At 39.5% G+C, this 27,432-nt stretch overlaps 2 protein-coding genes across 2 annotated transcripts; both read left to right on the top strand.

Annotated features, from left to right (window-relative positions):
• Positions 1-3,083: 3,083 nt before the first annotated feature.
• LOC119143147 (interstitial collagenase-like) lies at positions 3,084-8,783 on the top strand. Its single transcript, XM_037377095.1, has 9 exons — positions 3,084-3,328; positions 3,607-3,755; positions 3,844-3,969; positions 4,719-4,880; positions 5,247-5,364; positions 5,996-6,129; positions 7,158-7,317; positions 8,233-8,333; positions 8,542-8,783. The coding sequence occupies exons 1-9, from the start codon at positions 3,177-3,179 to the stop codon at positions 8,640-8,642; spliced, it is 1,203 nt and encodes a 400-aa protein (XP_037232992.1). The 5' UTR covers positions 3,084-3,176; the 3' UTR covers positions 8,643-8,783.
• A 5,322-nt stretch (positions 8,784-14,105) lies between these two features.
• Positions 14,106-21,488, top strand: LOC119143217 (matrix metalloproteinase-27-like). Its single transcript, XM_037377258.1, has 10 exons — positions 14,106-14,207; positions 14,568-14,806; positions 15,421-15,569; positions 15,667-15,795; positions 17,775-17,936; positions 18,097-18,220; positions 18,933-19,063; positions 19,295-19,454; positions 20,965-21,068; positions 21,278-21,488. The coding sequence occupies exons 1-10, from the start codon at positions 14,106-14,108 to the stop codon at positions 21,376-21,378; spliced, it is 1,401 nt and encodes a 466-aa protein (XP_037233155.1). The 3' UTR covers positions 21,379-21,488.
• The last annotated feature ends 5,944 nt before the right edge of the window (positions 21,489-27,432 follow it).

Genomic DNA, 27,432 nt, shown 5'->3' with positions numbered 1-27,432 from the left:
CAGTGAAGTTTCCTTGGACTATGAACCATGAGGCTGAATTTCTTTACATCTACAAAACCTGTACCTTTTGAGGAATTATTGTCCTAGTCATTTCAAATATCAGCACTGGGCTGCTGCTTCTGCTTTTGAAATGTCCTGTTATTAGCTTTATTCCTCCAGACAAGCAATGTGACTTGCATTGGGTGGTATAAAGTAATTTACTTTTCCTAGGAATGGTGTCTATGCTGCTGAACCTAGGTATAATTAGGGGGTGCTACACTACAGTGAGTGAGAATCATATACCAAATACATTATCTTTAGCTGATGTTTGGGAAATTAAGTACTTCCCAGCACAGTTAAAATTTTCATCCTGTATTGAGCTCCTTCAGAGCAAAACTTGCTCATGTATCAGAAAAATATGATACTGGTATGTATTTGTATTTCTCCCTCTCGTACTAACATTTACTGTTTCCCTTTAAAGGTTCCCATGGAGGCTTTTTACCTCCAACAAGGACAGCAATAGCAAATCCATTCTGAAAGACGTCCCACCTGTACTTGACAGCTTCTAGAGTTGGCAAGCATGCAGCTACTTCAGGTCATCTGCTCTGATGCTTAGCCATCCTTGCAGTTAGAAATGCTTTCCTCAGTGTAGGGGGCTATACTGTAGGTTCCCGCATGTGTCCTGGGTATTTAAACACCTTTTATCATTGGTAGAGACGTAACCAATACATTCAATGAAGCATAAAGAGCAATTAATCTAGAATTAACTCTCTAGAATCCATTATTCAAAATGGAAGCTTAGACACCTAAATAAATTACGGTTATCTACACAACAAAACACAAATTCCATCTCATTACTCATCTGCCTGTACTGGAGATGCCCACCTGGGGTGGGCTGCCATGACACAGGAGCTATGGAGACCTACATCCTTCCAGGGATGTGGAGGTCAAGTGGGATTCCCTAGAGCATCTCAAATAGTATTAATGCTCAGGCATCTGTACTCCAAACCTCATGTCTAAACTTAACCACTGTTGTTTAAGACCATTCTAGAGTCTTGGAGAATGGTCACTGCTTCCCTTTTAGGAAAAACCTTTCGTATATTTAACATCATTTGTCATGGCTCCCCTCGCTCTTCCTTCCATGAAGCAGTGAACACAGTCACAAAATGGTTACTTTAATCTTCCTTTTCCAGACTCACAGAAATTCTTGTTGAGCTTTATGGAATCCTTCCGACCAGAGATGATCTATCTGTCTGAATCCAAACATGCTACTGCAGCTGAGACCTCACCCGTGGTGGCAAGAGTATAAACATTATTTTACTTACCATACATATGGGAACCTAGTTTATGCATTCTAGTAACACAACTGATTTTTTTTTAGTATTAGTCAAAAATTGTTCAATCATTTCTGCCCTCAGTTTTGCTGACATCATGAGATTGTTTTAGGTAGAACTTTTAGTTAGTTGATGACAGTCCTCCTGGAGTTATAATACCATCTATTCCTAGATAAGAACAGTTCTTTGTAGTCTTTTAAAGATATTATTATCACATATTATGACATAATATGATGTATTTTTTAAAATATTAAAACATATGTATCATGCATATAGCATGTTATTAATTATAATACAATGTTATATTGTTACTCTTATATGTTATTTCCTATTTTTTCTCCAGTTTGTCAAAACTTTGTGCCATAAATATTCTAAATTCATGATTAAAAAAAACCTATGAAATGTAGCTCCATGTTACCAGAAAAGAATTTCCTTATTTATTAAACACACTATAACATTGTCCAAAACAGAAGGCTCAGGCAAAATAAGGACAGTAACATTACTTAAATACATTGCGTCACTACCTGATGATGAAACTGTTACACATCATTTTTACTAATCAGAGGATATTATACAGCATGAGTCAGACTGTCACTGATTTATGCTATATAAACAGACCTGAGAAGCGTGTTCAATAGCTCAACAGTGAAACTGAGACAGACAACCTTAGACAAGGATGAAGACGCTTTCATTCCTGTTGCTACACGTGGCCATCTCCTTTGCTTTTCCTGTGGCTCCAGAAGCAGAAGATGAAAGAAAAACCCTAAAGCTTGTAGAGGTAAATATTTTTCAGTGCATTTCTAAGTGAAGCATAAGGTAGTCTGAGAGAGAACTATAATTGCAATTCTTTTCACAGAATATGGCTTGAAATTAAAGGTGTAACATTTTGCAGGGGTTTCAGGAGAAAGCTTTTCCTATCAATCTAGAAAATGTGTGAAAATTATGTGGAACTTATTTACCCAAAAGTCATTTGAATATTGCATAGCTTCACTTTTGATGTTGTCAGTAAAGTAATAACAAAACTTCCAAAGCATAAGTTCTGGCAGCAAGGCTCTGGAGCTGTGCAGAAATAATCACTCAGCAACAATTTACATTTCAGAACGTGCTTTGAAACTTGTGATATGATCACTCTCAGAAACATAAGGCAGGAAATTTTCTTGAAGCAGGCATGTATTTTAATTTTTTGCTGAATAGAACTTTTACAGAATACTTTGAAAAAATGGGACATCTATGAGAAATACAACACTTACATAGACGCAACACTATTTACTTGAGACAAAATTGATGAAATTTCGTAGGAAGACCTGAGTTCCTGATATCATATTTCATAGCTAAAAATGAATGGCATGATTCACGTGCTGATTCTGTAGTAGTAGCCACCTGCTTTGTTGGCATTCGTGGTTGTGTGGAGTCTCACTGCCAATCTTTATTCCCTTGAATGAGACCAGTTTTGCTGTGACAGTAATTGGACACCATAAATAATGAGGAATTACTTATTAATAGTAAAGATTAGATTTTAAAGGCACTTCTTCATATATTCCATCAGTGAAACAAGAAATTCAGAAAACTTTATGAAAACTGTAAATTATATCTCACTCTTCACACCGGTTCCTGGAGAAAATAGGTTGTTCATGCTCCTGGTAAACATAGGGGGTGTTGATATGGGAATAGTTCAAGATTACATAGAAAATTTAAGTGTGACTGCAGACAGTGCTGGTATGTCATGATTCTTCTCTCTTTTTTTTTTTTTTTTTTTTTTTTTTTGTTCAGAATTATCTACAGAATTTCTACAATCTTCAAAGGAGTCATGAGCCTCATTTAAGAAGGAAGGATGAAAATGCCCTTTCTGAAAAACTCAAGGAAATGCAGGAATTCTTTGGACTGCAAGTGACTGGGAAACCTGATCTTGAAACTTTGGAGATGATGAAAAAACCCAGATGTGGTATACCTGATGTAGGGCAATATGTGTTCACAGCAGGGAATCCCAAATGGAAAAGAAATAATCTGACATACAGGTAACCTTTCCTAATCTGGTACAAAAAGATATAAATCTAGCATCCCAACTTTGAGGGGTCTGGAGTAGGTACATTACACCATATACAGACATCCAGAGTGATTAATTGATTTCTGTACGAAGGCAGGCACACTAGAAGACAGTATCTAAAATGAAGACATTATTAATTTTCATTCATGTAAGACATGTCTAAGTTTTCTGACTTTTGCACAAGTTACTATTTTTCAGCTAAAATTCTGTATTCTTAACAATATATAATACATTTGGTTTCCTTTTAAGGATTTTGAATTACACCCCAAAGATGAGACAAGCTGATGTAGATGCAGCGATCCAAAAAGCTCTCAGTGTCTGGAGCAATGTGACGCCACTGACGTTCCAAAAGGTTGAGGACAAAGAAGCAGATATAATGATCTCTTTTGCCTACAGAGGTAACTGATATATTTATGCATTAAATAGCCATGTGCAATCATAGAAATAATTTAGGATACTAACTGATTTTTTCCCTTTTCATTTTAGACCACCACGACAACTCTCCTTTTGATGGCCCCAATGGGCAACTGGCTCATGCTTTCCAGCCTGGTGAAGGCATTGGTGGAGATGTGCATCTTGATGAGGAGGAAGCCTGGACAAAAGATGGAAGAGGTAAGGACTTTGTAACTAGATCCATTTATATAGTCTTACCTCGAACAATCTTAGTTCGTGAGCCTGATCACAGGCAAAAAGTGAACAAAAGTGGCAGAATGTGTCCTTTTAAATTGTTTTCCTCTTTTTTTTTTTTTTTTTTTTTTTTTTTTCCTTTTGGTCATTTGTAGGAATCAGTTCTTAGAAAAGAGACTTTTAGGTCATAGTGGTCTATAATGGCAACAAAGTGAGCACTTCAAAATATTTTTCTTGTTCAGATGAAACCTAAAACTTGGATACAGGAACATCTGGTGGTAAACTTCTCAAGTCAAATCCTTTATCTTCCTTAACTTAGCACTTCAAAGTTTGGTGCTAACTGGCATATTCAAGTATCACCAAAACTGTCATCTCAGTGCTTCTTTTGAAGGTTGTGGGGGTTTTTTCTGTTGGATGCCTGAACCACCACGTGTCACTGGCATGTCCTTGATCTGAGCAGTTCATGTGATAGCAGGGGAAACAGGGTTTGTGTTTAAGACACAAGGGCACTAGAGAAAGGACAATGAGACCACAGCTACAGCCAGACATTCTTTAAGTACTCATATAGCTCTTCTGTAACAATATTTTTGAGTCATGATGTTGATAGCATTACCTACAGCCTGTCTTGTACCTGTAGTGTATTTTGGGAGGATGGATAAGTACTTTCCATTTAGTCAATTGTGCTGAATACTGAAACAGATTTTACCTTGGTTCATGTGATTTTTATCCTACAGGATACAATTTGTTCATTGTTATTGCCCATGAGCTTGGCCATTCGCTGGGTCTGTCTCATTCAAATGATCCTGGAGCACTGATGTATCCAACTTACTCCTACACGGACCCCAGTGAATTCCTTCTTCCTCAGGATGACATTGATGGCATTCAAGCCATCTATGGTAAGAAAAAAAAAGTATTTAACATTTCCACTTGGGAGGCTGGTAAACAATAATAAGAATACATTTAAAATATGCCTATTCCACCAAAATGAGAAGTTTAACTGTTGCTGAACAATGGATAACAAAAGGGAAAATTCCTAGAACCTAACTTCAGCTAAAGTCTGGTTCTGCAAAAAAACTTATTTTGGAAAAGATGAACACAAATGGCTTTATCAACATTAAAAGCCTTCTTTTAGTGACAGACCCTTAGTTTAAAACCATATGCCTTCTCATTCTCTGTAAAGAGGCTTCTTGGTGTCCTCAGAGATCTTCTAAACACTGTCTTTATATTTCTCCATACTAAAAGATAAAATATTCTTCCCATAGGACAGTCTAATGCTGCTGTGCAGCCAACAGGCCCCACAACTCCACAAGCTTGCGACCCAAATTTGACATTTGATGCTATTACTACCCTACGTGGAGAAATAATATTCTTCAAGGGCAGGTAACAAAAATAAGCACATATACTATCTCCTTAAAATATTCAGTAGTTTTAAAAAATCTGTAATCCATGAGGGAAAAGTGTCCTTTTTGGAATGTAGTAGAAAGAGAAGCACTAGAAAACTATTATGTTATTTACACAAGTGAGAGCTCTCCAATCATTAATCCTAAGAGCCCTAGTTGACAAGAGCCGTGAAGGAAATGAGGGCTTTTAGATTGTTTTCCAGCTATTCTGCTGCTGTTGCAAAGCAAGAGCATTCCTACATCCGCCAGCGATGTGCCCGTGGGTCCCACACTAACCCTTCTGCTGCTCCTCGATACCAGAGCAGGGGCAGAACTGAGAGCACTGTTATGTAGAAAGATGCCTGTTGGGTGGTTACCGAAGCCAAATCTTAGCCTGCTTGTCCTACAGAGAAGTAGAAGGGCTTATATTTATCTTGCCTGATTTTTAGCATGTAACTGTGGTGCTAAAGTTAAGAGTGCAGTCACTCAAGATTTCCTTCACATTCAGTGGAGGGATATGTTCACATCCAGGTACCCATCTCCTCCCTGTTATACTCCAGGAGCTATAATTATTACTTTGCACTTACGATCACAATGGAACTATTTCATTACATAATTTTTGTTTAAAACAGATATATGCTGCGCAAACATCCTTTGAGGGCAGAGGCGGAGCTCAATTTTATCTCACTGTTCTGGCCAAATTTACCAGCAGGAATTCAAGCTGCTTATGAAAACGTGGAGAGAGATGAAGTTTTACTTTTCAAAGGTAATGGAATCTGAAATTCTCCACTTTTTTCTGACCAGTTACTCCTTGCTCCTTTGCAAACTATGCAATTATGGAAGTCAAAGTGTTTTTTAAGGAAGATCAGTGAAAGAGAGAATATTACAAATCTGCAAATAATTAAACCAGAGGATCATAGAGTTATATTGTTTAAGGGATCTCCAGAGGTCCTAATACTGAAACTTGCCCTCTGTTATAGTTAATCTCTAAAAAACAAGACATGGGAATAGCTTCCCTTCTCCAGGTCTAGTTCTCTTCAGGTAACAACATTTCACTTTATGCAGAGGGACTTTTGCTAAATTGAGTTGGTAAATACAGACATTTGTACACTACTGTTACTGATATGCTTATTAGTATTTTGTGATATTTGGGGGCGGGGGGGAAAGTCTGTGGAAAGGCATACTGTGAAAGGAAAGTTGCTAACTGAAAAAACAATTAGTTTTTTTCTTTAAAGGTCTGAAATATGCTTTAAGTGTCTCAAATATCTTCATTATGCATCTGTTACAGTACATGATATATTGTCATACATGAATGTGTTCATTACTTTTTAAATTACGAAAGCATTTTCATTAGACACATGCCCTTCTTAATGGTTTAATTTAATGCACATTGTCTAGTTTTCAAAGTAGTATATGGCTGTATAATCAAATAGCATATTACAGGCATTTAATAATCTCAATATCCCAACCCAGTGTCAGTGGATTAACTCATCAGTCTCCAGCCCTCCCTAAGTAGTTACCCAGACAAACACTTCATATTCATTTGAAAATAAAACCTTGGAAAAGTGCTATCCATACACCTTATGATTCTAATGTTTGACTCATAAAACCGAAATACATCTCCACTGTCTTCATGATGTAGCCCCAGTGCAAGAATTAGAACCATTTTCTAAAGTAAGAAACTGAAATGAATAATGCTGATATCTAAGACATATTGTTTCCTACCCACCTAAAACACAATTAAATGCTGTTTACAAATAGCAAAAACAAATGAAATGCAATTATATTTTTCAGAGGGTAAATACTGGCTTCTCAGGGGATACGACATTGCACCTGGCTATCCTAAACCAATCTATCATTTGGGGTTCCCGAAGACTGTTAAAAGAGTTAATGCAGCTTACAGTGATGAAACCACGGGAAAAACATACTTCTTTGTAGCTGACAGATACTGGAGGTAAGATTCAATGTTCATTTAATAGAAGGTTTATTTTCACTTGTCCCTGAGGACTCATGTAATACTATAAAAGTCAAGTGCAATAATGTTTAAACCAGGTATATTCCAGAAATTACTCAAATCTCTCAAAGTTTAAAAATTTTAAGCATTTTCTAGGAAATGTCAACATTTCTAGAGGATTTTTTTGCCATATATTAGATTCCTGTAGGAGCAATGTAATTGATTGCAACTGAATGAAACATCTGCCCAATAAGAGTGATTTTCTAGTAAATTATTCACTTTTTCTCCACAAGAGTGCTGCCTTCCTGTGCGATGCTGTGATAGCATCCACTTTTCATTTACATTTCAAACAAAAATGAACTGCTAATAAAAAGTGTTCTAATTTAATTTCTCTATGAACAAACTATAAATATTCTCCAGTTGTACAGTTGGTCATATTTATAATTCAAGAGTAGCTCATGACAAATTTCAGAGAGTAATTTTGTTTAAGAAGCACGTAGCTGACACTTACACAAGTATGCTTCAGGACTGTGCTACCATCTTCTACTCCCAAGTTTTATATTTTGCTTTTATACTGAACTGGATATCCCATGCCTTGAAATAGAAACTCATTTTAGGTGCAAGTGATGGCCAAGGCTCTGAACAGTCCAGAAATGCATGAATAAATCCTGGCCTGTATTGCCAAGGTCTTTGAAAGTCTTGTTGCAAACTTTACCAAAGGCAGAATTTTGAGATCTCAAGACACTCATAATGTGAGAACCTTTATACATAATAGGAAGAAGCAAAAATCTACTTTAGCTAATCTTTATAAGACTTGTTGGTAACAGTGGAATTGTATATGTGTATGAATTTGCTTTGGACTTTCAAAATATTGTCTGCTTCCTCACAAACTGTAATGATATTTCTTGTGTTAAGATACGATGAAAACAAAAAAACCATGGATCATGGTTATCCCAGGAAAATAGTCTCTGACTTTGGAAAAATTGGCAGAGTTGATGCTGTTTTCCAGAAAAACGGTAAGTAAAACATACCTTTTATCTGGGTTTACTTGAATATTTAGGCTTCTGTAAATAGAATTATTTGTTTTCAAAAATCTGTTATTAACCTTAATGAGAAAGTAATTAAAAATAGCAAGTATATATGGGTTGCCTATGTTGGGTTTTTTCCCTAAATACTGGAAAGGAGTCACCTATGAAGTATAATTGGATTAAATTTTATTTCTAGGCTATGTCTACTTCTTCCATGGAACAACTCAGTTCCAGTTTGATCCTCGTGCCAAACGGATTGTTGGACAAATGAAGAGCATCAGCTGGTTTAATTGTTAATTGCAGTATTTTTCCATATGCACACTCTATGTTTTTATGTACTGAATTTTTCAGCGTGTCATGACTATCAGGTCAGAATGTATTTCTGCCCAGATTCTGTGGGAGTATGGTTTTAAGAATTATTTATTGTAAAAAAAATACATTTATATAATTTATGACAATTTCACTTGCTAAATTAAAGTTTACAAATATATTAAGTTGTATCATTGTGTCCTTGGTGTCTTACTTGCAGTAATAATCAAGAGTCAAGTCTATCTTCCAAACACTAAAATATACATTCTGGCAGGAAATGTCAGATCTTTTTCCCAAAGCCAGAGAAAGGAGCATCCAGCTGACTCTATCATCCCACACAAGCCCTGGTGAAAACCCTATGGGTAATTAGGCCAGTTGGGGCTCATTAGCATCAGTCTGCAAATCACACTTCCACTTTCTGTTTCTCTTTCCCCAGCTTCCACTCTTAGCCTTCTCTCCAAGGTGTATGCCTTTGCAAGCGTAGGCAAGGTTATTTCTCATGTTTTTATGTTTAGGAACTGGGTTTAAGCCTGGAAATGTAGATTAGAAAGGACCTCTGAGATCACTGAAACCTCTCCTTTGCTACCACAGGTAACCACTCTTTACTCAAGGCTCTTTCAAGCACTTACTCCTCCAGTAATTAGTAAAACCCTCCTAATTTCACTGGGTTACAGAATGAAGAAGTTTACTTAAAAAAAATGAAAATTCCTGGCCAAAAATATTTCTGATGCAAAAATTCATGAAAAAGATTTCTTGACTTCCAGCTTAACTGCAATTTTTTCAAATATCCTCCACTAAAATGGTGTTTAAAGTGTTACCCACTTTCTCTTTAGTCTTTGTAGCTCAGCTGGTAATGTTAGAAGCCATATGACCATTACGAAATATATTCTCTCATACACTTTCTTTATTATTAGACCTGTTTAAGAAGAAGGTTTCCGGTTACTGTAATAGAAGTAATAGCATTTTGAGAAAAGAATGTATAACCTTATAAAAATGTGTCTGTTCAATTTTTTAAACTACTTAGCTCCCTGTATTAAAAGCCTGTATTAAAATTGTATCCCTCGTAAATAAAGAACAGACTTGTTAATTCTTACATTTATTAAATTCAGGAGTAAAAATTAGTCTAAATACTATTCGAAGATAAGAAATTGTATAACTGTAAGTTAAATTGAATATATTATATTCTTTATAAAACTGGGGCGGGGGGGGGGGAGATCATAAAAATAAAACTAAATTACATTAAATCAAAGACCGTAATGAAGAAATTGATTTATGTGAATTCTGTTCTCACAAGGTGATTTAGGTATCGGTTCTTTAATTTGAAGCATTAGTAGCATTGCTATTTAATCATATTTTCTTGTGTAAGCCGGTGCTACTGAGCTACCAATGACAACGAAACCAAAATTTCTTTTAGAAGTACATAATTCCAAGTTGATTATGTTGTTTTAGCAGAGATGTTCTACAAACATAACACGAGATTTACAGGGAAAGATAATATTTTTTACTACACCAATTATGCATTAAAAAAAAAATTTAAAGAATTGGAGTTCACATGTTCCCTTCAGATATGAAGTAAAAGCAGAAGATCTCACGGTAATGCCAGAACAACTCCTCAAATGTAAAGAAGAATGCTAATCCCTCTCTAGAAGAAAATAGTAGAGGGAACTCATGGGGCAGAGAAAATGTTAAATGGGAGACAAGGGGTCTTTCTTTCCATGTTCTGGGGGAAAGACAGAATTAAAGGGTAATTTAAAAACCGTAGAAGACTAAGAAGTTAAAGGGAGGATTAAGTTTATAATGGCATTTTTTAGACCAAGCTTTTGGTATCCTGTGAAGTTCTGATTTTTAGTTGCCTGGCACATTTTTTTGTTTTGTGGATTTCTCTTGAGCGAGAAGACTGAGAGAGCAAAATGAAGTGATTTCTTTGTGGAAAACCTTCCCTGTGCTTATGTGAGTGACTCTTTCCTTTGCCTGCATGAGCATGGCAGTTGCTCCATCCCAGCCACACCATCAGGAGGAGGGTACATCTAGTGCCGGCAGCTCTCACCTGCCTGCAGGCATATATTACTTCCAGTAATTTGGGATCTGGCTCTTTTCAGTTCAGTCCACACAATCACCTGTCAATTGCTTACTCCTTTTTAATAAATTTACAGTTCCTATTTGCTAATTACTGTACTACGGTAGAGTACCGTACCACTCCCTAGTGTCTGGTTACTGGTTTTGTGTATTTGTAGCTCGTATCGTTATTAACTGAGCACATTTGCCCAGGCAGAGATCCATTCCCCTAAATAAATGTTTAGTGCATTTGAGGTGCTATCAGGTATCCAAGCCACCCGTGCAGGTATGCAACAGGATTTCTGGGAGACCAGCACTTCCCAAAGCCCCACAGAGCCTACGCTGTCTCTAGGCACCTATGTTCAGGTGGTTGAATCCTGCCCTCACAGGCTGCAGCCTTTGCTAAAGGTTTGCCAGGGGTCAAATACAGTATTTGAACCACGCTGTTATGCCATGGCTTTCACTCAAGCTAAGTAATGATTCAGCTTTTTTGAGTCTATGGGAGGAATTGAGCCTGCAAAGCAGTGGCTCAACTCAGTTGCCTGAACAGGTATCTAGTGCCATTAAGGTGCCTGAAGGTTCCCAGTTAGCTTCCAACCAGTCTAGAAGCCAAAGGTCCCCTGTAGGTCCTGGATCTCAGCCACCAGGCCTGTGTCAATGTCTCAGGTTCACTAGACTGTCTCAAAAGCATAACAAATCACTGTTGATGCGGTTTAATTGCAGCCCAAGTGTTTTCATGTGATCTCAAGCTTAGGGTCTCATCGCAGTCAATGGTGCTGGTCAAAATGTTTGGCGGGCTTCTGAAAGCTGCACAAATCATCCTGAGTTTACCTCTGACGTGTGGTCAGATCAAATGCTGTCTAGATGTCATTTAACCATATTGATTAGATTTCTGTTGATATAATGCAAACTGACAGTTAACTCACGTGCAGACACCCATGCTGTGAACACCTAGGAAAGCTGAATCCCTGCTGGTATTGTGTTAAGATCAGCATGATGCATCAGTATTGATGATTCCTGTGATGTTCTGTGTAGCATCACTTGGTACTACTGATGTGATGAAGATAGGCAGTGACCTTTCCAGGGTAAAGCATGAGTCACATCACTGCAGTCTAAATAAAACAAATTATAGGATGAGAAAAAAAGTCACGAAGTAAATAAACACCCACCAACTCCAACCAGTGTCAAAAACAAGCATTAGGAAACCATAACCAGCAGCTGCTTACACAGCTTCTTCTTTTCCCAGATCTCAAGGCCAGCTATTGGTGCATTTGTGAAACATTGCTTGCAAAAAAATGTCTTCAGGCCTCTCTCCTATGGGTATTGGGAACCAGCTGCTATGTTGTGTAGGTGGTCAAGTTGCAAAACCATAGAAGTGCTTTGAGTGTCATAGGCCTCCATCATCTGTCACTCAGATGTCTTCTGAGCAGCACTAAGGTAGCTTGAGCTGTTAGCTGAAACTAGAAATATAGTCTAAATTAGTTGCTTAAGCTTCTCTGTGTTCAGTAAAGACAGAGAGCACCTATAAAGGCCAGTTTGTCCTCTTCTAAAATAGCTGGTTGAATAACTCTCCATAGATATGTATTTCTCCATCTTCTATAGAAGAATGCTTAATTAATAAAGTTAGGTGCAACTAATCTTAACCTAGCTGCTCTCACTGTCTCTATCCTTCCACCACCACACAGCAGACAGCTGTGGGGATCTGATGCCAACCACAGTGGGAATAAAGATAACCACTTCTCCCAGCGCATATTGAATCTGCTTATAGTGCTGCCTTGATTTTTTTACAAAATTATATTCATATCAGCCAAAACCTGTTCCAGAAATATGTTCTAGTGCCATTGGAAAATATGTTTGGTGCAAAAGCCACTGAACAGGGCTTTGTCTTTTGTGACCTATACCATGCACATTAAGTAAGGGCATAGCACCATGGTTATTCCTTCTAGTTTTAAAACCTTCGAGACAAATAAATATATACATTTGAAAACATCAGATAGATCTCAAAAGAGAAAGTCTGTACTTCTGAATAAACACACGGGTCATTTCCATTATCAGTTCAGTTGAGCTTTCCACCTCAGAAAATTCATTGTCACCATTTGTACCTCAGCTACAGAACTGAATGAGATCCAGGCCTCATGGGTCTCTTACCTTACAGTACAATGACAATAAAAGCAAATTAAGGGAAGGGTTTGGTTTGGGTTTTTTTGTGGTAGCTGAGAAATGCCGTTAACTAACAAGTTTAACTAACAAGGCTACATTGTGAAATTTGGGCTACAAAATCCATCATTAATGCCTCCAGCTGGAGAAAAGCTGGCCGCAAGTGACAGCAAAAAAGCCAAAAACACGAAAGCAAGGATTTTCTAAAAAAGCCTCAGTCAGACATAAGGGTATTTCTTACAATTGTTTTGTAAAAGTTGAGTACATGCTGTCAGAGCTCCTCTGAGGTGCCAGCAGAAGAGGAAGGTGCCTGGCCAGCACAGGGTGAAATCCCATAATATGTCACAACTTGTATGACTTTTGAAACTTCCTTTATTCTGAATTACTTAAGACAGGAAATAATCATATCCCCTGTGGCTAATGTGGTTAAACTGAAGAAACCTTTTGTAATGAAATGGCAGATAGGTAGATGATGGATAGATAGATAAATAGATAGATAGATTAGATAAAAGTAGACACAGATACAAGACTATTCACACCCTTTAGGCTCGATTTTTAGGGTAAAATCTTTTTCATTTATGTGTATCTTGGATTCCACTAGTATAACTTAAAAGAAACACACCTTTTAAAAAGGTTTCAGGGAAGTGGTGGGGAGGGATTTGGAATTTTCATCCATTTTCCAAAACACCCAGTCTCACTATCAATCAATTTAAAAAGAAAACTTTCTGTTTACGGCAATTTCTCCCCGAGTTTTAATTTTTTGGATGAGATTCATATCTGGTGCATGACTCCCATTTTCTAGGCTGAAAATGGTTAAGAGTCCCTACATTTCATGGCCCCATTTCACACAGCTGGGTCAGGGCAACTTAAAAGGTTTTGCATTTGCCCACCATTTCATCTGGCATTAAATTGCACAGGTTCACTAAAATTCAGTGTAAAATAACTAAAAGTGAGTGCCAGTTTTCCAGTTTTGAAATGGTAGCCAAGCAGCTTAGGAGTATTCAAATACTAACTGACTTCAGATGTCTGTGAAATCAGATGCTTTTAATTAAATTTGATAGTGTCAGTCAGCACAGTGTTATAGGATGCGTGGAGGAATTCGGAGCATGAAACACCCTGAGTCAGTCTACAGCTGACTCTACAAAGCACCCCATAGCCATAGGGACTGGGATGCGAGACAGGATGCACATGGAGAAGAAAGCGGACTGCTCTCCTACCAGGACAGAGGCGAAAGTGAGAATGAAGGATCTTCCACTTTTGCTTTTAGCATGTGCAGCTGTTTCTAATGCCCTTCCTGTCCACCCAGAGAAAGACAACCACGAAGATGCAAAGCTTGTGCAGGTAACTGCCCAGCCCGTACCTGAGATCTATTGAGCTCTCTCTTCTTAGATATTATCTGTGTGTTTCAGCTACAAGGCAGCTTGCTGTCTTTCTCAGACAACACTGTTACACAGAACTCTGCTGCACAAACTTTACTAAAGTGGGATGAATCTGTATAAATTGGAAATGTCAAGTAAATAAGTGTCAGGGACAACGTTGTCTGTTTCTGTTTAGCTATGATCCTCAGGAAAACATCTGTTGTGCTTCAAAATCACAGGCAGATGGTTTTGCCAGCAAAGTACACGAACAAAATCAGTCCTAAGGTATTTGTTTAAGAAACAGATCAAAATGTGAAATGTGTTTGCTTTATTTTCTCACTAGGACTATTTAAATAAATTCTATGCTGCTGAGCCAGATCCAAATCAGCTTGGATGGAAAATAAATGCTGAATCCACAGCTGAAAAACTGCAGAAAATGCAACAATTTTTTGGTTTGAAAGTGACTGGAAAACCAGATACTGAGACATTGGAAATGATGAAGAAACCCAGGTGTGGAGTTCCTGATGTGGGTCTCTATGGTGTTACTCTTCCAGGATGGAAAAAAACCAAGCTGACGTACAGGTAGTATTTCAATAATTACTTTTTGAGTTTAAATTTGGGGTTTGTGAATATCCACATCTGTTATATTTAGGTATAACTTTATAGCAATTTTTTCCAGTTGGGAATATAAAAATGTTTCTCTTTCCCCAGCTGTTAGCTATACATATTCCTGAGAGGAATTTCTGAGAGTCAGGCTTGGTATTTTTTATTTTCTGAGTCAACCACAGTATTTTGCCTGTTATGTATCACTTCTGACAAATATTCTGTAAGCCAAACAGAAATATCAATTGCACCCTGTACAAACCCTGTTATCCTCAAAACATGCTAAGACCAACAGTTTAGTAGTCACAGAAATCTGAGGAGATGCCTTTCCTCATGCTCAAAAGACAATCTTCTGGCTAAGGGCCATTTGGAGAAAAACCGATACTGTGTACACACAACTATTATTATTATTATGAAAAAGACCTGTTGGACAGTTATCGCATTCCTCAAACTTACTCAGTCCAAGATGAATCTTGGGAGCTATTGGATTACAGGTTAAATTGCTTCTTATACATCTCTGTTCATCATCTTAATATTAGAGAAATTCTTTCTGCAAACACTAAATATTATTACTTGAACCCTCGTAACTGTAGAATTGTGAACCACACGCCAGATATGAGCAAAGAGGATGTGGATAAAGCAATTCAGAAGGCATTTAAAGTGTGGAGCACTGTCACCCCGCTGATTTTCAATCGTATTCACGAGGGAATAGCAGATATAATGATTGCTTTTGGGACCAAAGGTAATACACTGGCTGCATACTAATGGTAAGATTAATTTAAAGATTTTCCAATAGTCATAGCATAAACTCAATGTTGTTTCAACATCATATTATTTAGCTCATGGACGTTGCCCTCGTTATTTTGATGGCCCCCTTGGTGTCCTCGCTCATGCCTTTCCACCTGGCAATGGTTTTGGTGGTGATGCACACTTTGATGAGGATGAAGACTGGACCACAGGCTCAGTGGGTAGGTAAAAAAAGGTTTCTGAAGTGTTATGCAGATGGTTAAATTCCTTTCTGATTTTATTTCAGTGAAGGAATAGACTGAGATGAATCACAGCATTCACCATAAGAGCAGTGCGAGGATGTTACAGGCCATCCTCCAGCTGAGATACTCACGATGACGCTGACATAAAATCACCCTGATCTACTCCGGTCTTATTTAATACTGGTAAAGATACCAATGGGACAACCCTTTTCCAATACGAACGGTACAGGCATGGGCCACTCTTCCCTGGGGGCTGGTAGGGTCCGTGCCCACCGGAGTTTCACAACCCATGGCAAAAACTTTCTAACTGCTGCCCCTCACGGTGCACATGCCGGCACCAAGCCTGGCACCACCACACACTGCAGGGGAAGCACACCGTGCCTTGTAGCAGCCCTCAGGGGAGATCCCCACCACCTAAAAAAAATTACAGACGCCAGTGATAATGAATATATTTCACTAATAATACCAAGACAGATCCAACTAGGCTGTTATAGCTTTACTCTGCATTCAAGCTAGGATGGGCTTATACATGAAAGTGTTCTCCAAGCAATTTCAGTCACCTGCCAGCAGCTGGGAGTTTGAACGTGCTGTTCAGGCCACCCACGGGCAGTGTGTAGAGCTGTCTACAGGTGTGTGCCACCACGCCAGAACAGAGGGGAATGCTGAGTGCTTACCTATCTGGCTGGGACCCATCTGCTCCCCTCGATCCCCTCCCCTCAACCTTCAGGCTGGCCATGCAGCACCTACTGCCTCTGACAGATCTGTCAGTACAAGGGCACGTTACCCTGTTGTGCTCTAGAGCCTTATCTCATTCAGTTTTGGGATGGAAAACTGCAGAGGATAGCTGCCACAGGAGAATCAAAGTCACGCTGCAGGACAAGCAAGGAGCTAACAAACACGAGGTGCTGTAAGAGCACTGCACAAGGAGGAGAGCTGCGGGTTTATTGTGCTGGGAAAGATGAGGGGTGGGCATGTCATACTGATAAAATGCAGTGTTTTCCTCACACTGGGACTGAATGGGTCAACCTGTTTTGCTGCTGTTCCTTAACATCGTGACTCCAGCAGCCAGGCATTGCAGAATTTGTTGGAGAGCTCAGAGGACATGTGAGAGAGGACTGGAAATACGTGTGGAAAAGATGATGCTTTGTTTGGTTTTTTTGAGAAACAGTTATCTTGGCTCCAGCTAGCCTTTCTTGGGCAATCGATGACCAGTCCTCTGCTCTGCCACGGATTTGTGATCCTCACTAAGTCTGTTGATGCTGCTAGCTCCTGGGCTGCAGGGCAGATAATCATTCTTCCCTAATTTAGAAAGGTGTGTTACTTGGAGGGATGCATTTTGAAGGAAATTCCATTTTTTTTTCAATTTAACGTGTTAACACATTTCGCTGGGATTAAGCATGCATGAGCATAATATTTTAAAAAGATATAAGGGCTATGAAGTCCTAATGATAAAATGGTAAGTCGTTCTGCTAACCTGATATTTTTCCTTGTCTATTCATGATTTCATCTTTCTTTCTCAGGTTTGTAGGAAGGAGGGTGACACACAGACTGGCACTTTGGTACCTCAAATGAGCACCGAGTACATGGTCCTATCCTTGCCCTGGAGAGCTGTTAGTGTGATCTGACTCACTACCTAACCTGCTCTAGCTCAGCTGGGAAACCCTGCCAGAACATTCCTCAGAGCTGCACCCACATTCACCCCCAGACATCTACTCATGCCACACACATACTTTCAGTAGCTAACAGAAAGAATAGCAGGAACGAGGGCCAAAAGTCACTCCCTTCTGGTCGGGGAAGAACACTACCTTATCCTTTACAAAAAATACATTTACATATATACATACTGTAGTGAATGCCAATGTATTGTACAAAAACTGTCGCTGAGCAATAGCCCCGCTGTGCTCATATCAGCCGTTTGCAGACCAAAATTAGACTGATCTCTCTATCCATTTTTTAAGGGTTCAACTTGTTCCTTGTTGCTGCTCATGAGTTTGGCCATGCCCTGGGTCTTTCCCATTCTAATGACCAGAGGGCTTTGATGTTCCCCAATTATGCCTACATCAGTCCCAGTGAATTTCCGCTCTCTCCAGATGATATAAGTGCCATTCAGTCCATTTATGGTGAGTAAAATCCATGGCTTTAAAAAAAGGAGGAGAGAAATAATCTCTTTCACAAAGTTTTACCATAAAAATAATTGTATTCTCATAATATGAAAAAAAGCATTTATATGTGAAAATATTAGTGTTTCTATAAATTTGGTGTATTCTTTCTAAAACTTAGGATATCCACCAAATGCTCCAGACAAAAGGCCAGCCACCCCTACCCCGCCTAAAACCTGTGGCTCCCAGATGTCTTTTGATGCTGTAACTACACTCCGACGAGAAGTCATTTTTCTAAAGGGCAGGTAAATATTGATATGACATTTTTCTCTGCAAAGTTTATTTTTTCTTGATTTCTACAAAGACTGAATACTTTGCTGGTTCACATGATTATGATTATGGGATTTACAATGAGACAAATGGATAGGTTTCAGTTCACGGAAAGAAAGCTTTCAGCAGATACAAGTTATATTAATATTTTTCCAGCATCCCCTGAAAAAACATGCTTCATTTTTCTCCAGAAAACATCTCAGTCCCAATAAATCTTTATTCCCAAATGTATAGATGGTTACACCAAATAGTAAAATGACTAAATGCTGCAACCACTTCCTAAGAAATTAGTATGTTCTACCATATAGATGGGCCAATCTCTCCTCCTATGGTGACCTATGCAAGCCCAAAGTCACCAGGGTAAGTCAGTCATCCAGGGAATAACTTACAGTCAGGCTCATCTAGGACCCTATAACATTCTTACTTTATGGCATAGGAACAACCTGAATTTTTCAGCTGCCTGTAGCTGATCCCACTAATCAATCAGTACTGATGGGAAGGGTAATTCCAGAAAGCCAGAATAAACTTCCCACTGATGGGAGTATTTTCCTTTCTGACACATCTACCCAGGTAGCTCCACTGACAAGAAAGAGCTTGTAAGTCACAACGTTGTTCACATTCCTGTGCATATACAGAAATGTGTGTGGTTTGTTATTTACTACAAAAACTGTTTCATATTTAAATCAGGCACTTATGGCGAGTCTATCCTGATAACTCAGAAGTTGAACGTGAATTAATTTCTACCTTCTGGCCAACTCTGCCACCTGGTATTGAAGCTGCATATGAGAACATGAAAGATCAGATCCTATTTTTCAAAGGTTAAGTATGAGATTTTCTTTAATTTTTTTCTTACCTTTAATTTTGTGAGAAGATGGGAGAAAGGTAGGGTAGCTATACATACATAAAATTAACTTTTCAAATAAAGAAAGAAATAAATAAAACTTAGGATGTTTATTTTAATTTTCCTGCAACCTGCACTAAGGGAGCACATTTTTTTCTTTTAGTGTCTGAAAATCACTGGTGAAACTAATTCTTTTTTTTTTTAACAGGCAATAAATTCTGGGTTATCAGTGGATATCAGGTGTTACTTGGTTATCCAAAGAATATCAACGCACTGGGCTTCCCTAAAGGTGTCAAAAAAATTGATGCAGCTGTTTGTAATAGAAACACAGGGAAGACAGACTTTTTCATAGGTGACAAGTACTGGAGGTAAGAAGAACTGACAAATGTTTTCTTATGATTGACTCCAATATAATCTGAATACAATTAAAATTGTCTAGTGCTAAAAGAGAATGTAGACCTTTAGCAAACTATATGTAACTGGGTCACTACAGTAATACTGCTTTTCATTAAAATGTTTCTTTGACTCCTGCACAGGGAGAAGAGTATAGCTTTGAGTTTTGCGAGCTTAAGGGTGTCCTGAAATGCACATTTAAGATATGGACCCATTTGGATGCATTGTGCCTGGAAATTGAAAAGGTTCCAGCATGTAGAGTATTTTTATGAATAAAATAGATAAAACTCTAGAAAATAAAGATCTGAAAGCTAACCTACTTCAACAGAAGGTTGGCTGGGATGGCTTGTGCAGCATTTCTCTGATTTCTGGAAAGTCCTGGATTATTTTGTCTCTTTCAGAGAGATAGAACTGATAGTTCATTTTCCTTTTTTTGGTGATCAACACTGAATTTGCAACATGCTCCTTCTAAATCCTATTGCCAAGCTGGCATGAGTGATTCCTGATTCCCAAATACCAGCAAACAGAAGCAAAAAGTCAGCTTCAGGAAGCTGATAGATTCCTCTTGTGTGCACGCACAACTGCTGCAAAGGACTTCTGCCGGCAACCAGGAACATGCATGGCTCAAACAGACTTTCTTGTGACCAGTTGTGGGGTTCCTCAGTGAGACATAGTGTCAGCTGGATTTTGAGCTGCATGTCGCTTCCTGTCCTTTGGTTTTGATAGTTTTGGAAAGAGTACTTACAATATCTTGCATTGCTTTGGTCACAAGGCAAAGGCATGCAAGAAAACCACAGCATGGATTTCTTACTTAATAACTCATCCTCTCAGTCTCATGTGCCTGTAAAAAGTATTTCTGGTATCCAAGGAGAAGTAAAACAAAGGCTTGCTTGTTTGCTTGGTTTTTTTCCTGGGAGGGTTCGTCAAATCTTGAAGAACCATTTAGGTCCTTCTTTCAGCCCCCACATTCAGCCCCATCTCATAAAAATTGTCCTGTCTCAGTTATTAGAAATAAGTCATCTTCCTTTCCTCCATCTAAATCTGTCAGCTGGTAGAGGGTTATGTACAGTATCACGTCAACATCTAAGAGGAGTTTAAAATTCGTGCAACAAATGCTGCATGAAATAAATTACAGCCACTATAGCAGGAATCAATCTGGCCAGATTCCACGTGCTGCCTGTCACAGTGCTATCGTGTAAATCCCGCCAGTGCTGTCAAAACTGTGGGTCTTACTTCATTTTTTCTCACTCCAGATGCTTCTTTGGAGCTCTGCCTACCTTAATCAGCAAACCAGCAGCCTCCTCATGGAAAATGTGATGGCCAGCATCCCGCAGACATTTGTGCGAGTAGATAACTTTACTCTCTGTAACCCCAGTGAAGTCAGTCAAACTACAGATGGTGGACACCTTTCAGCTGCTGCTTAATTCTTTGCAGAACTGATGTCTAAACTCTGTAAGATTACATTTCTCCCTTCATGTGATTTAGGTTTGATGAAAACAGCAAGTCCATGGAGAAAGGTTATCCTAGACAGACAGTTGATGACTTTCCAGGAATTAGCCAGAAGGTCGACGCTGTTTTCGAACAGAAAGGTAAATGAAACGAGCTTTTAAGTAAAATTGGTTTACTTGTCACAAACCTGAGTTCTGGAGTTATGATGAATGTCATTACTGCTGTAATCTGCAAAAGACAGAACTAAAGAGATGCTCTCCTGTGTGTAAAAAGATGATGTTCCCTGCTTTGTCAGAATGAAGCTTTTTCTTGTATCCATAACATAACACTTTACTTTTTTTATTTCCAGGTTTATTCTACTTCTTCCATGGATCAAAGCAGTGGGAGTTCAGCCCTACTGCTAAAAAAGTTATCCGTGAAATAAAGAGTAACAGCTGGTTTAACTGTTAATATCGCTAAACTTTCTTACACACAGCAAATGACAACAAAAATAATTCTAGATTTCTCAAAGGTTGTTCAGATATATATACTACTACACAGAAGAGGCAACAGGACTAGTTTTATATATGTCTACTATTTTAATAAATCAGCATGTCAGCTCTAATGGTATCTTCAAAGGCTAGACCAAAACTGCATGTTTCCCCTAATTAATTGCAAAATGTCCAACATAATGTATAATTTTATACTCCAGATGGATTTTCAAATGTTTTGACAATAAATGGTTTTAGGTTGATGTCAACTATTTTCTGCTTCATCTGTTGAAGGCATTCTATATTTCTGAGGTGTTGAAGACTTCAGGTTGGTATGCTAATATCCTTCCAACATACAAAGTTTGTATTTTGCTCCTTTTCTCTCCAAACATCTTCAAGAGCCAGGCTTTTCATTTATCACTTGTTTTTCTGCCCTCTGTCCTACATCTTCTCCTGCTCTTCTTTGGCCATTGCAGCCTTGTCCTTTTCACATCATACCAATATTTTGCCACCAGAATCACCCTCCAGCCCCAGTGTCTAAATACATTATCTCACCCTGATCTGTCTTAATAGTGTAACAATTAGCATTTCATCAGTGGCCATTTTTTTGTGAATCTGTGAATGACATCCTTTACAAATCAGCCCTGTCCTATTCAAGAAATAGATTCAATTACCACGTCACGGAGCACAAGCTTTGCTCTGCTAACACAAAGCATGGGTTTAACGTACACGTATATCTGAGATTTATTACATGCTGCCATTGCACGTGGAGCAAACCCCTCAGAAAATCAGACAAAAATCCACAAAGTCACAGCTATATCCCCTCCAAGTATTTCCTTTACATTTAATTCTGGAAACAGGCCCAGAGCACACTGCCACATGGCTGGCCATACTGCCTGCATGGCTGGGTATATCTGACAACGTGATCTCATTAGTATTGGCTTGTCCTCCTGCTCCCTAGTTCTTACGTATCTGGCTGTTTTACACACCTGTTGTATATTTGAGTAAAAAGTTTCTTTTTGCTGGGTGCTTTTAGTGTACCAGCTACGACAACGCAATGATCCCGACATGAACCTTCCCTGCCTGATTTGGTGCAAGCAGCAAGAGCACCGTTATGTTACTGCTATTGCTATGAGAACCCCCCTGGCTAGGTTCTCACCATGAAATCAAAATAAAGGCTCAGATATGCCACTTCACTGATCTACAAAACTAATCATGGTGAATACCACCCCACACTCTAGATCCCTAACAAAATTTAAATGTGGTGAAATGGTAGACATTTGGGTGAGATTCATCTGACTTAAGTTTGGCTTTCTGTCTACCTCCCTATATCCACTCTACATGAGTTAGGGAAGATCCTTGTACTGAAAGAAGAGGGAGAAGTTCTCCACAAGGTTACTTATCTCATCCAAGGACCGTACCAGGGCAAACCAGTGTCTTCAGCCCCTGAGGAAAACTCCTTTTTGCAGCAGAAGGCCAGCCAATTAGCTCAGAGTAGCTAACTTTCACACAACTGAAGTATGGTGAAATGTATAGTGCCTTTGCTGGGTATCTTTCAGTTTTCATGTGATCCAAAATATAATGACATCCTACTTTTATCCTCTCTGATGTTCACTTTCTGGCAAGATATGCCATCAGCTTTTAATAACACAAGCCAGTGATAAAGTTGCCTGAAGGCACCTGATTGGACTGACGCTGCCCATGGAGTCACCAGGAGTGACCAGAATGTGCTGGAGGCAGGTGGGATGGCAACGGTTCCTTACCTATTTCTGTATTTCCAGCCTCCTCCAGCTCTTCATCATTCAACTGATGGTTGTGTAGAAAGCACAGTTTAACAGCACAGTCAGAGAAGCTGCCAAGTTACACCCAAGTGTTTATACTCTGAGGCAAGATTACTATTTCACACACACACTGCTTAGTGTATAATACAATTGTAATTTTAGCTGCAAGAAAAGTTTAGTCACTGAGTTATCAAGATGATTATTCAGCTCTTTGTAATATGTGGGCAAGTTCCTTTGCCTTCAGATACATAAACAAACATCATAGCTACTCTGCTCCTCCTTTTCTCAGGTAAAGCATTATTTCACAATTTATATAAAACCTTTGTCTTAAGGAAAGTTAATCTTTAACAGTGAAATGCTGATAATGAAGTTTTCTAACTGGCAGCTTTGCCATTCTGTTAAACCAGTGTGGGATGCATATTCACAGGTCGCCTGCAAAAATAAATAAAGAAATGAGTACTGCTTTTCCTCTTCTTTTGCAAACAAGGCCTGAACAGTCGCTCCCAACACAAAAAGGCTTGACTTTTGATTAGTGATAATGGCTTGGTCACTCAGTTTTCCCTCTTCACTTGTCATTTCTTTAGAGGAATAGGAACCAGGATAGGAGTGTCACACAGAAATCCAGTAAGTGATGAGTGCTTAGCGGTGCTCCTTCCCCTCCATCTCTGCCAGGAGCCTTGCTAACATGGGATTATATCTTACACCTCACCATACCCTCCCACAGCCCTAGAGAGCTCCCAGTGCCACCTCCCCCACATCCCTCAAGCCCCCTATAGCTCCTCATAATGCATGTCCCCATACTACATTTAGGTTACCATCTGAGTAATGCTGCTCAGCAATGGGAGCCGATGAGCCGCTGGCCCCACAGCCCAGCCAAAGGATGAGTTACCCACCTTCCCACTATTAGGGGTTTTTGTCCTCTAGTCAGCTGCTATTTTCCGCAAAACCTGTAGGAACTACAGCCTCTCAGTTCGGCTTGGCTGAAGGTGGCCAGTACCTTCCATTACTGTGGGACCAGGTGGACACAGGAACAGACAATGCAGAAAACAGAATCCCATGTGGTCAAGTTAAAAAAAGCTTTCTTGGTGTTTTTCCTAAACATCCTTCTTGCTTTCCACTGCACGCTTCCATTTCATTTTATAATGCCTATTTCCCTTACTATTGACCAGAGTTTGGAAGGGCAGGCAAGGCGAGGCAGAAAAGACATATAAACCCAAGGAGACAGCTAATCCACACTTGTCCTTCCAGTTGTTTTCTATCACAAAAGAAAAAATGGTCATTTGTTTCTTGGCCAGTTAATGCGTTTTTAACAGCTGTTTTTCAAATGGATCATAAGATCATGATGATGAGACTAGATTAGGAAATGAGGAAATTATGCATCCTAATGTAATGTGCTTCTGAAATACAGAAAGTACAGCATCCCTGGTAGGTTGTCCTCAAAAGTCCCGCTCGCTTCTCTGCCTGCAAGAACCTGGTCTCCCAGAACTGCCATGGCAGTGCTTCAGCTACCAGAGTGCGGCAGGAGCTGGGTATAATCAAATACTTGCTAGACCAGAGCTTAAAACCCACCTCTACCCCTTATCCTTTCAGAGGAGGAGCCTATCCCCTGTGTTCCTGGGTGACAGACGGATATGCCAAAAGCCTTGAGAAAACTGATACTTAATCTTTCTAAGGGTCTGGTACCTTAAAGGAACTAAAAAGACAAGCATGGGAGCTTACGTATGGAGAAAGGACTTGTCATTAGCTGGCTGTACATAACTGCTCTTCCCTGAGCTTGCTCATAACTTTGTGCCTCTTGCTGCTAATTGCCCAAATCTTGATAAAAGAAAAGGAAGCTAAAAGGTTGGTATTTAAGTGTTGATAGCCAACACACTCTTTGAACAGCTTATGAAGCTTGAACCTTTTTGAACACTGAACCTTCAGACATGCTGGAACCATACGCAAAGCACAGTACTAAAACCCAGTGCAGCCATCGTGGGTACTGAGGTGGGGCACCAGCAAGAAATGCAGATGAGGTGCACAATTTGCCTGGCTAGAACGGGGGAAAGCACTTCTCTGAAGGCTACAAACACAGGCAGAGACTGAGCAGGGTGTGCACTCTTAATGACAGCCATCTCAGTGGCATTGCTGGATGTACCCTGTACACATACTTTGTAGACAGGACGTAAAGGTTTGAGATGTGGGTTCTGTGGTTCTGACTGTGAATCAGAGTTTTTCATGGTCTGCCTACATTCATTGATTAAATCAGTTTGAGGAGGGTGTTTTCTGTTGGGGTTTTTCCTCATGCATCATGTGTTTCATCTATTTTTACGAACTGTAAGCACTGTGTCTTGCTACCTTTCAAAAAATGAAAAGACATAGATGTCTTTGTGTGTTTATGTGCTCCCATAAAAGTGCCTTGCCCGTGGTGCATGTGAGTCTGCACAGCCTTCATGGGGCTCTGCAGGCTTGCGGGGTCTAAAGGAGTAAAGAATCTCACCAGCTACATGGAAATGCCTTTTGTGTATTTTATGAACAAATGCTGCTTGTAGAACTGAGGACAATACAGCCTCCACACAACTGAGCAACACAAGGTTTTAAACCATCAGATAAAAAGCCAGCATGAGCTCTGGAAGACTAGGTACAGGGTGGGTAGCTCAGGCTTTTGATGCTATCAAGTGACTGCGGAGCATCTGTTTAACCTTGGACCGATGAGGGTGGTGGTTACTTTTGGAGCACTTGCTGAGGAGACAGAAGGGCACAGGCCGACAAAGAAAATGCTGATTCTTGCAAGAGGACGCAGTTGTGAACCTCATATTGCAGAGCACCTCACCTTGCACAGCACCGCTCATTGCACAGCACCGCACACGCATCCCACCGCAGGGACCGGCCGGCGCTGCCCACCATCGGGCGCACGGGGGTCCCCAGGGCTGGGAGAGGGGGACCACACACATCCACCGTGGAGCCGTCAGCTGCCACCCAGTGGTTCCAGTGCCACCCAGTGGTCACAGCTGCCACCCAGTGGTCACAGCTGCCCCGGCATCTGCTCCGGGTTTGCTCCCGACAGCTCGGCTCCTCGGATGCTACGTTTTAATTGTGCGGTTACGCAGCGCTCAGTTTTCTAAACAATAGTTTGCATAAAGATATAAAAATGAAAATTGAAAATGAAAAACGCTTTGCTAAATCGATTAACAATGTAATTTGAATTAAATAAGCTGAGCAGTGTGTTTCCCATATTGCTGGTGATTCAAAATCACCAAAGAGAAAACACCTAGAAAAAGCATTGATAGCGTGCTAGAAGCTATGCCCTGAAGGACTGAGTCCCCTAAATTGACAGCAATTATGGGAACCAGTAAATGCTGTTTTACTCGAGATTGTGAAGGTTACGCTGGTTAAGATGAAAAATCAACATTTAAAAATGAAGGTGTTTTCATTTAAAAAAAGCTTACAAACATGTGGTAAATGTCATTATTAAACAGAAGAACTTGGTAAGATGAAAAAGACATAGTATACAGAATTACTGGGAAGCATTTTTCAAATGTGTGTATATGTATATAATACAAATACATACACATATTTTCCTTTAGCTGTGCCCCATCCCTGGCAGTGCTCAAGGCCAGGCTGGATGGGGCTGTGAGCAACCTGGTCTAGTGGGAGGTGTCCCTGCCCATGGCAGGGGGTTGGAACGAGATGGTCTTTAAGGTCCCTTCCAACCCCAACCATTCTATGAGTCTATGTTTCAAACTATCACCATTACTTTTATAAGCACTGCTTTTGATTGTCACCAAAGATTATTGAGGAAGTGATTTACACAATAATTATATGAACTATTTTCTTTAAATGATGGTGTAATTTAGCTTAGGTTATTATATTTTTTCAAGCAGCTGAACAGTGCATTTATCACTTCATCCTACTGTGAACAGGATTATTGTGAACAAACTAGGCTCTTAATTCAAAAGAAATACATTTGTTTAAGGAAGCAAGGAAAGGTTGCACTGATCTCAGAAGGTGAACAAACTGCTACAGGTATGTTCTGGAGCAAAATTCTGCAGGTTAACAAGTACTTTTTTGCAGAGATGTACAGAAACATCATTTTAACAAGCATAGAATATGGAAGGAGAATGGCTGGTTTTAAAGATGTCTTTTGAATTTCTAAGAGTTACAAACTCTTTCCTGATTTCCAGGGTCACAGTGCAGCCTGTGTACAACATGAGCTAGAGGATAGGCTCTAATTAGAGAAGAAGGTGCTGATTCAGCAAAGCCTTCAAGCCCGT

The sequence above is a fragment of the Falco rusticolus genome, chromosome 2 (genome assembly GCF_015220075.1).
Source record: "Falco rusticolus isolate bFalRus1 chromosome 2, bFalRus1.pri, whole genome shotgun sequence".
NCBI classification, from domain to species: Eukaryota; Metazoa; Chordata; class Aves; order Falconiformes; family Falconidae; genus Falco; species Falco rusticolus.
Note: the sequence above shows the minus strand (reverse complement) of the source record. Positions and strands in the feature narration are given on the sequence as shown.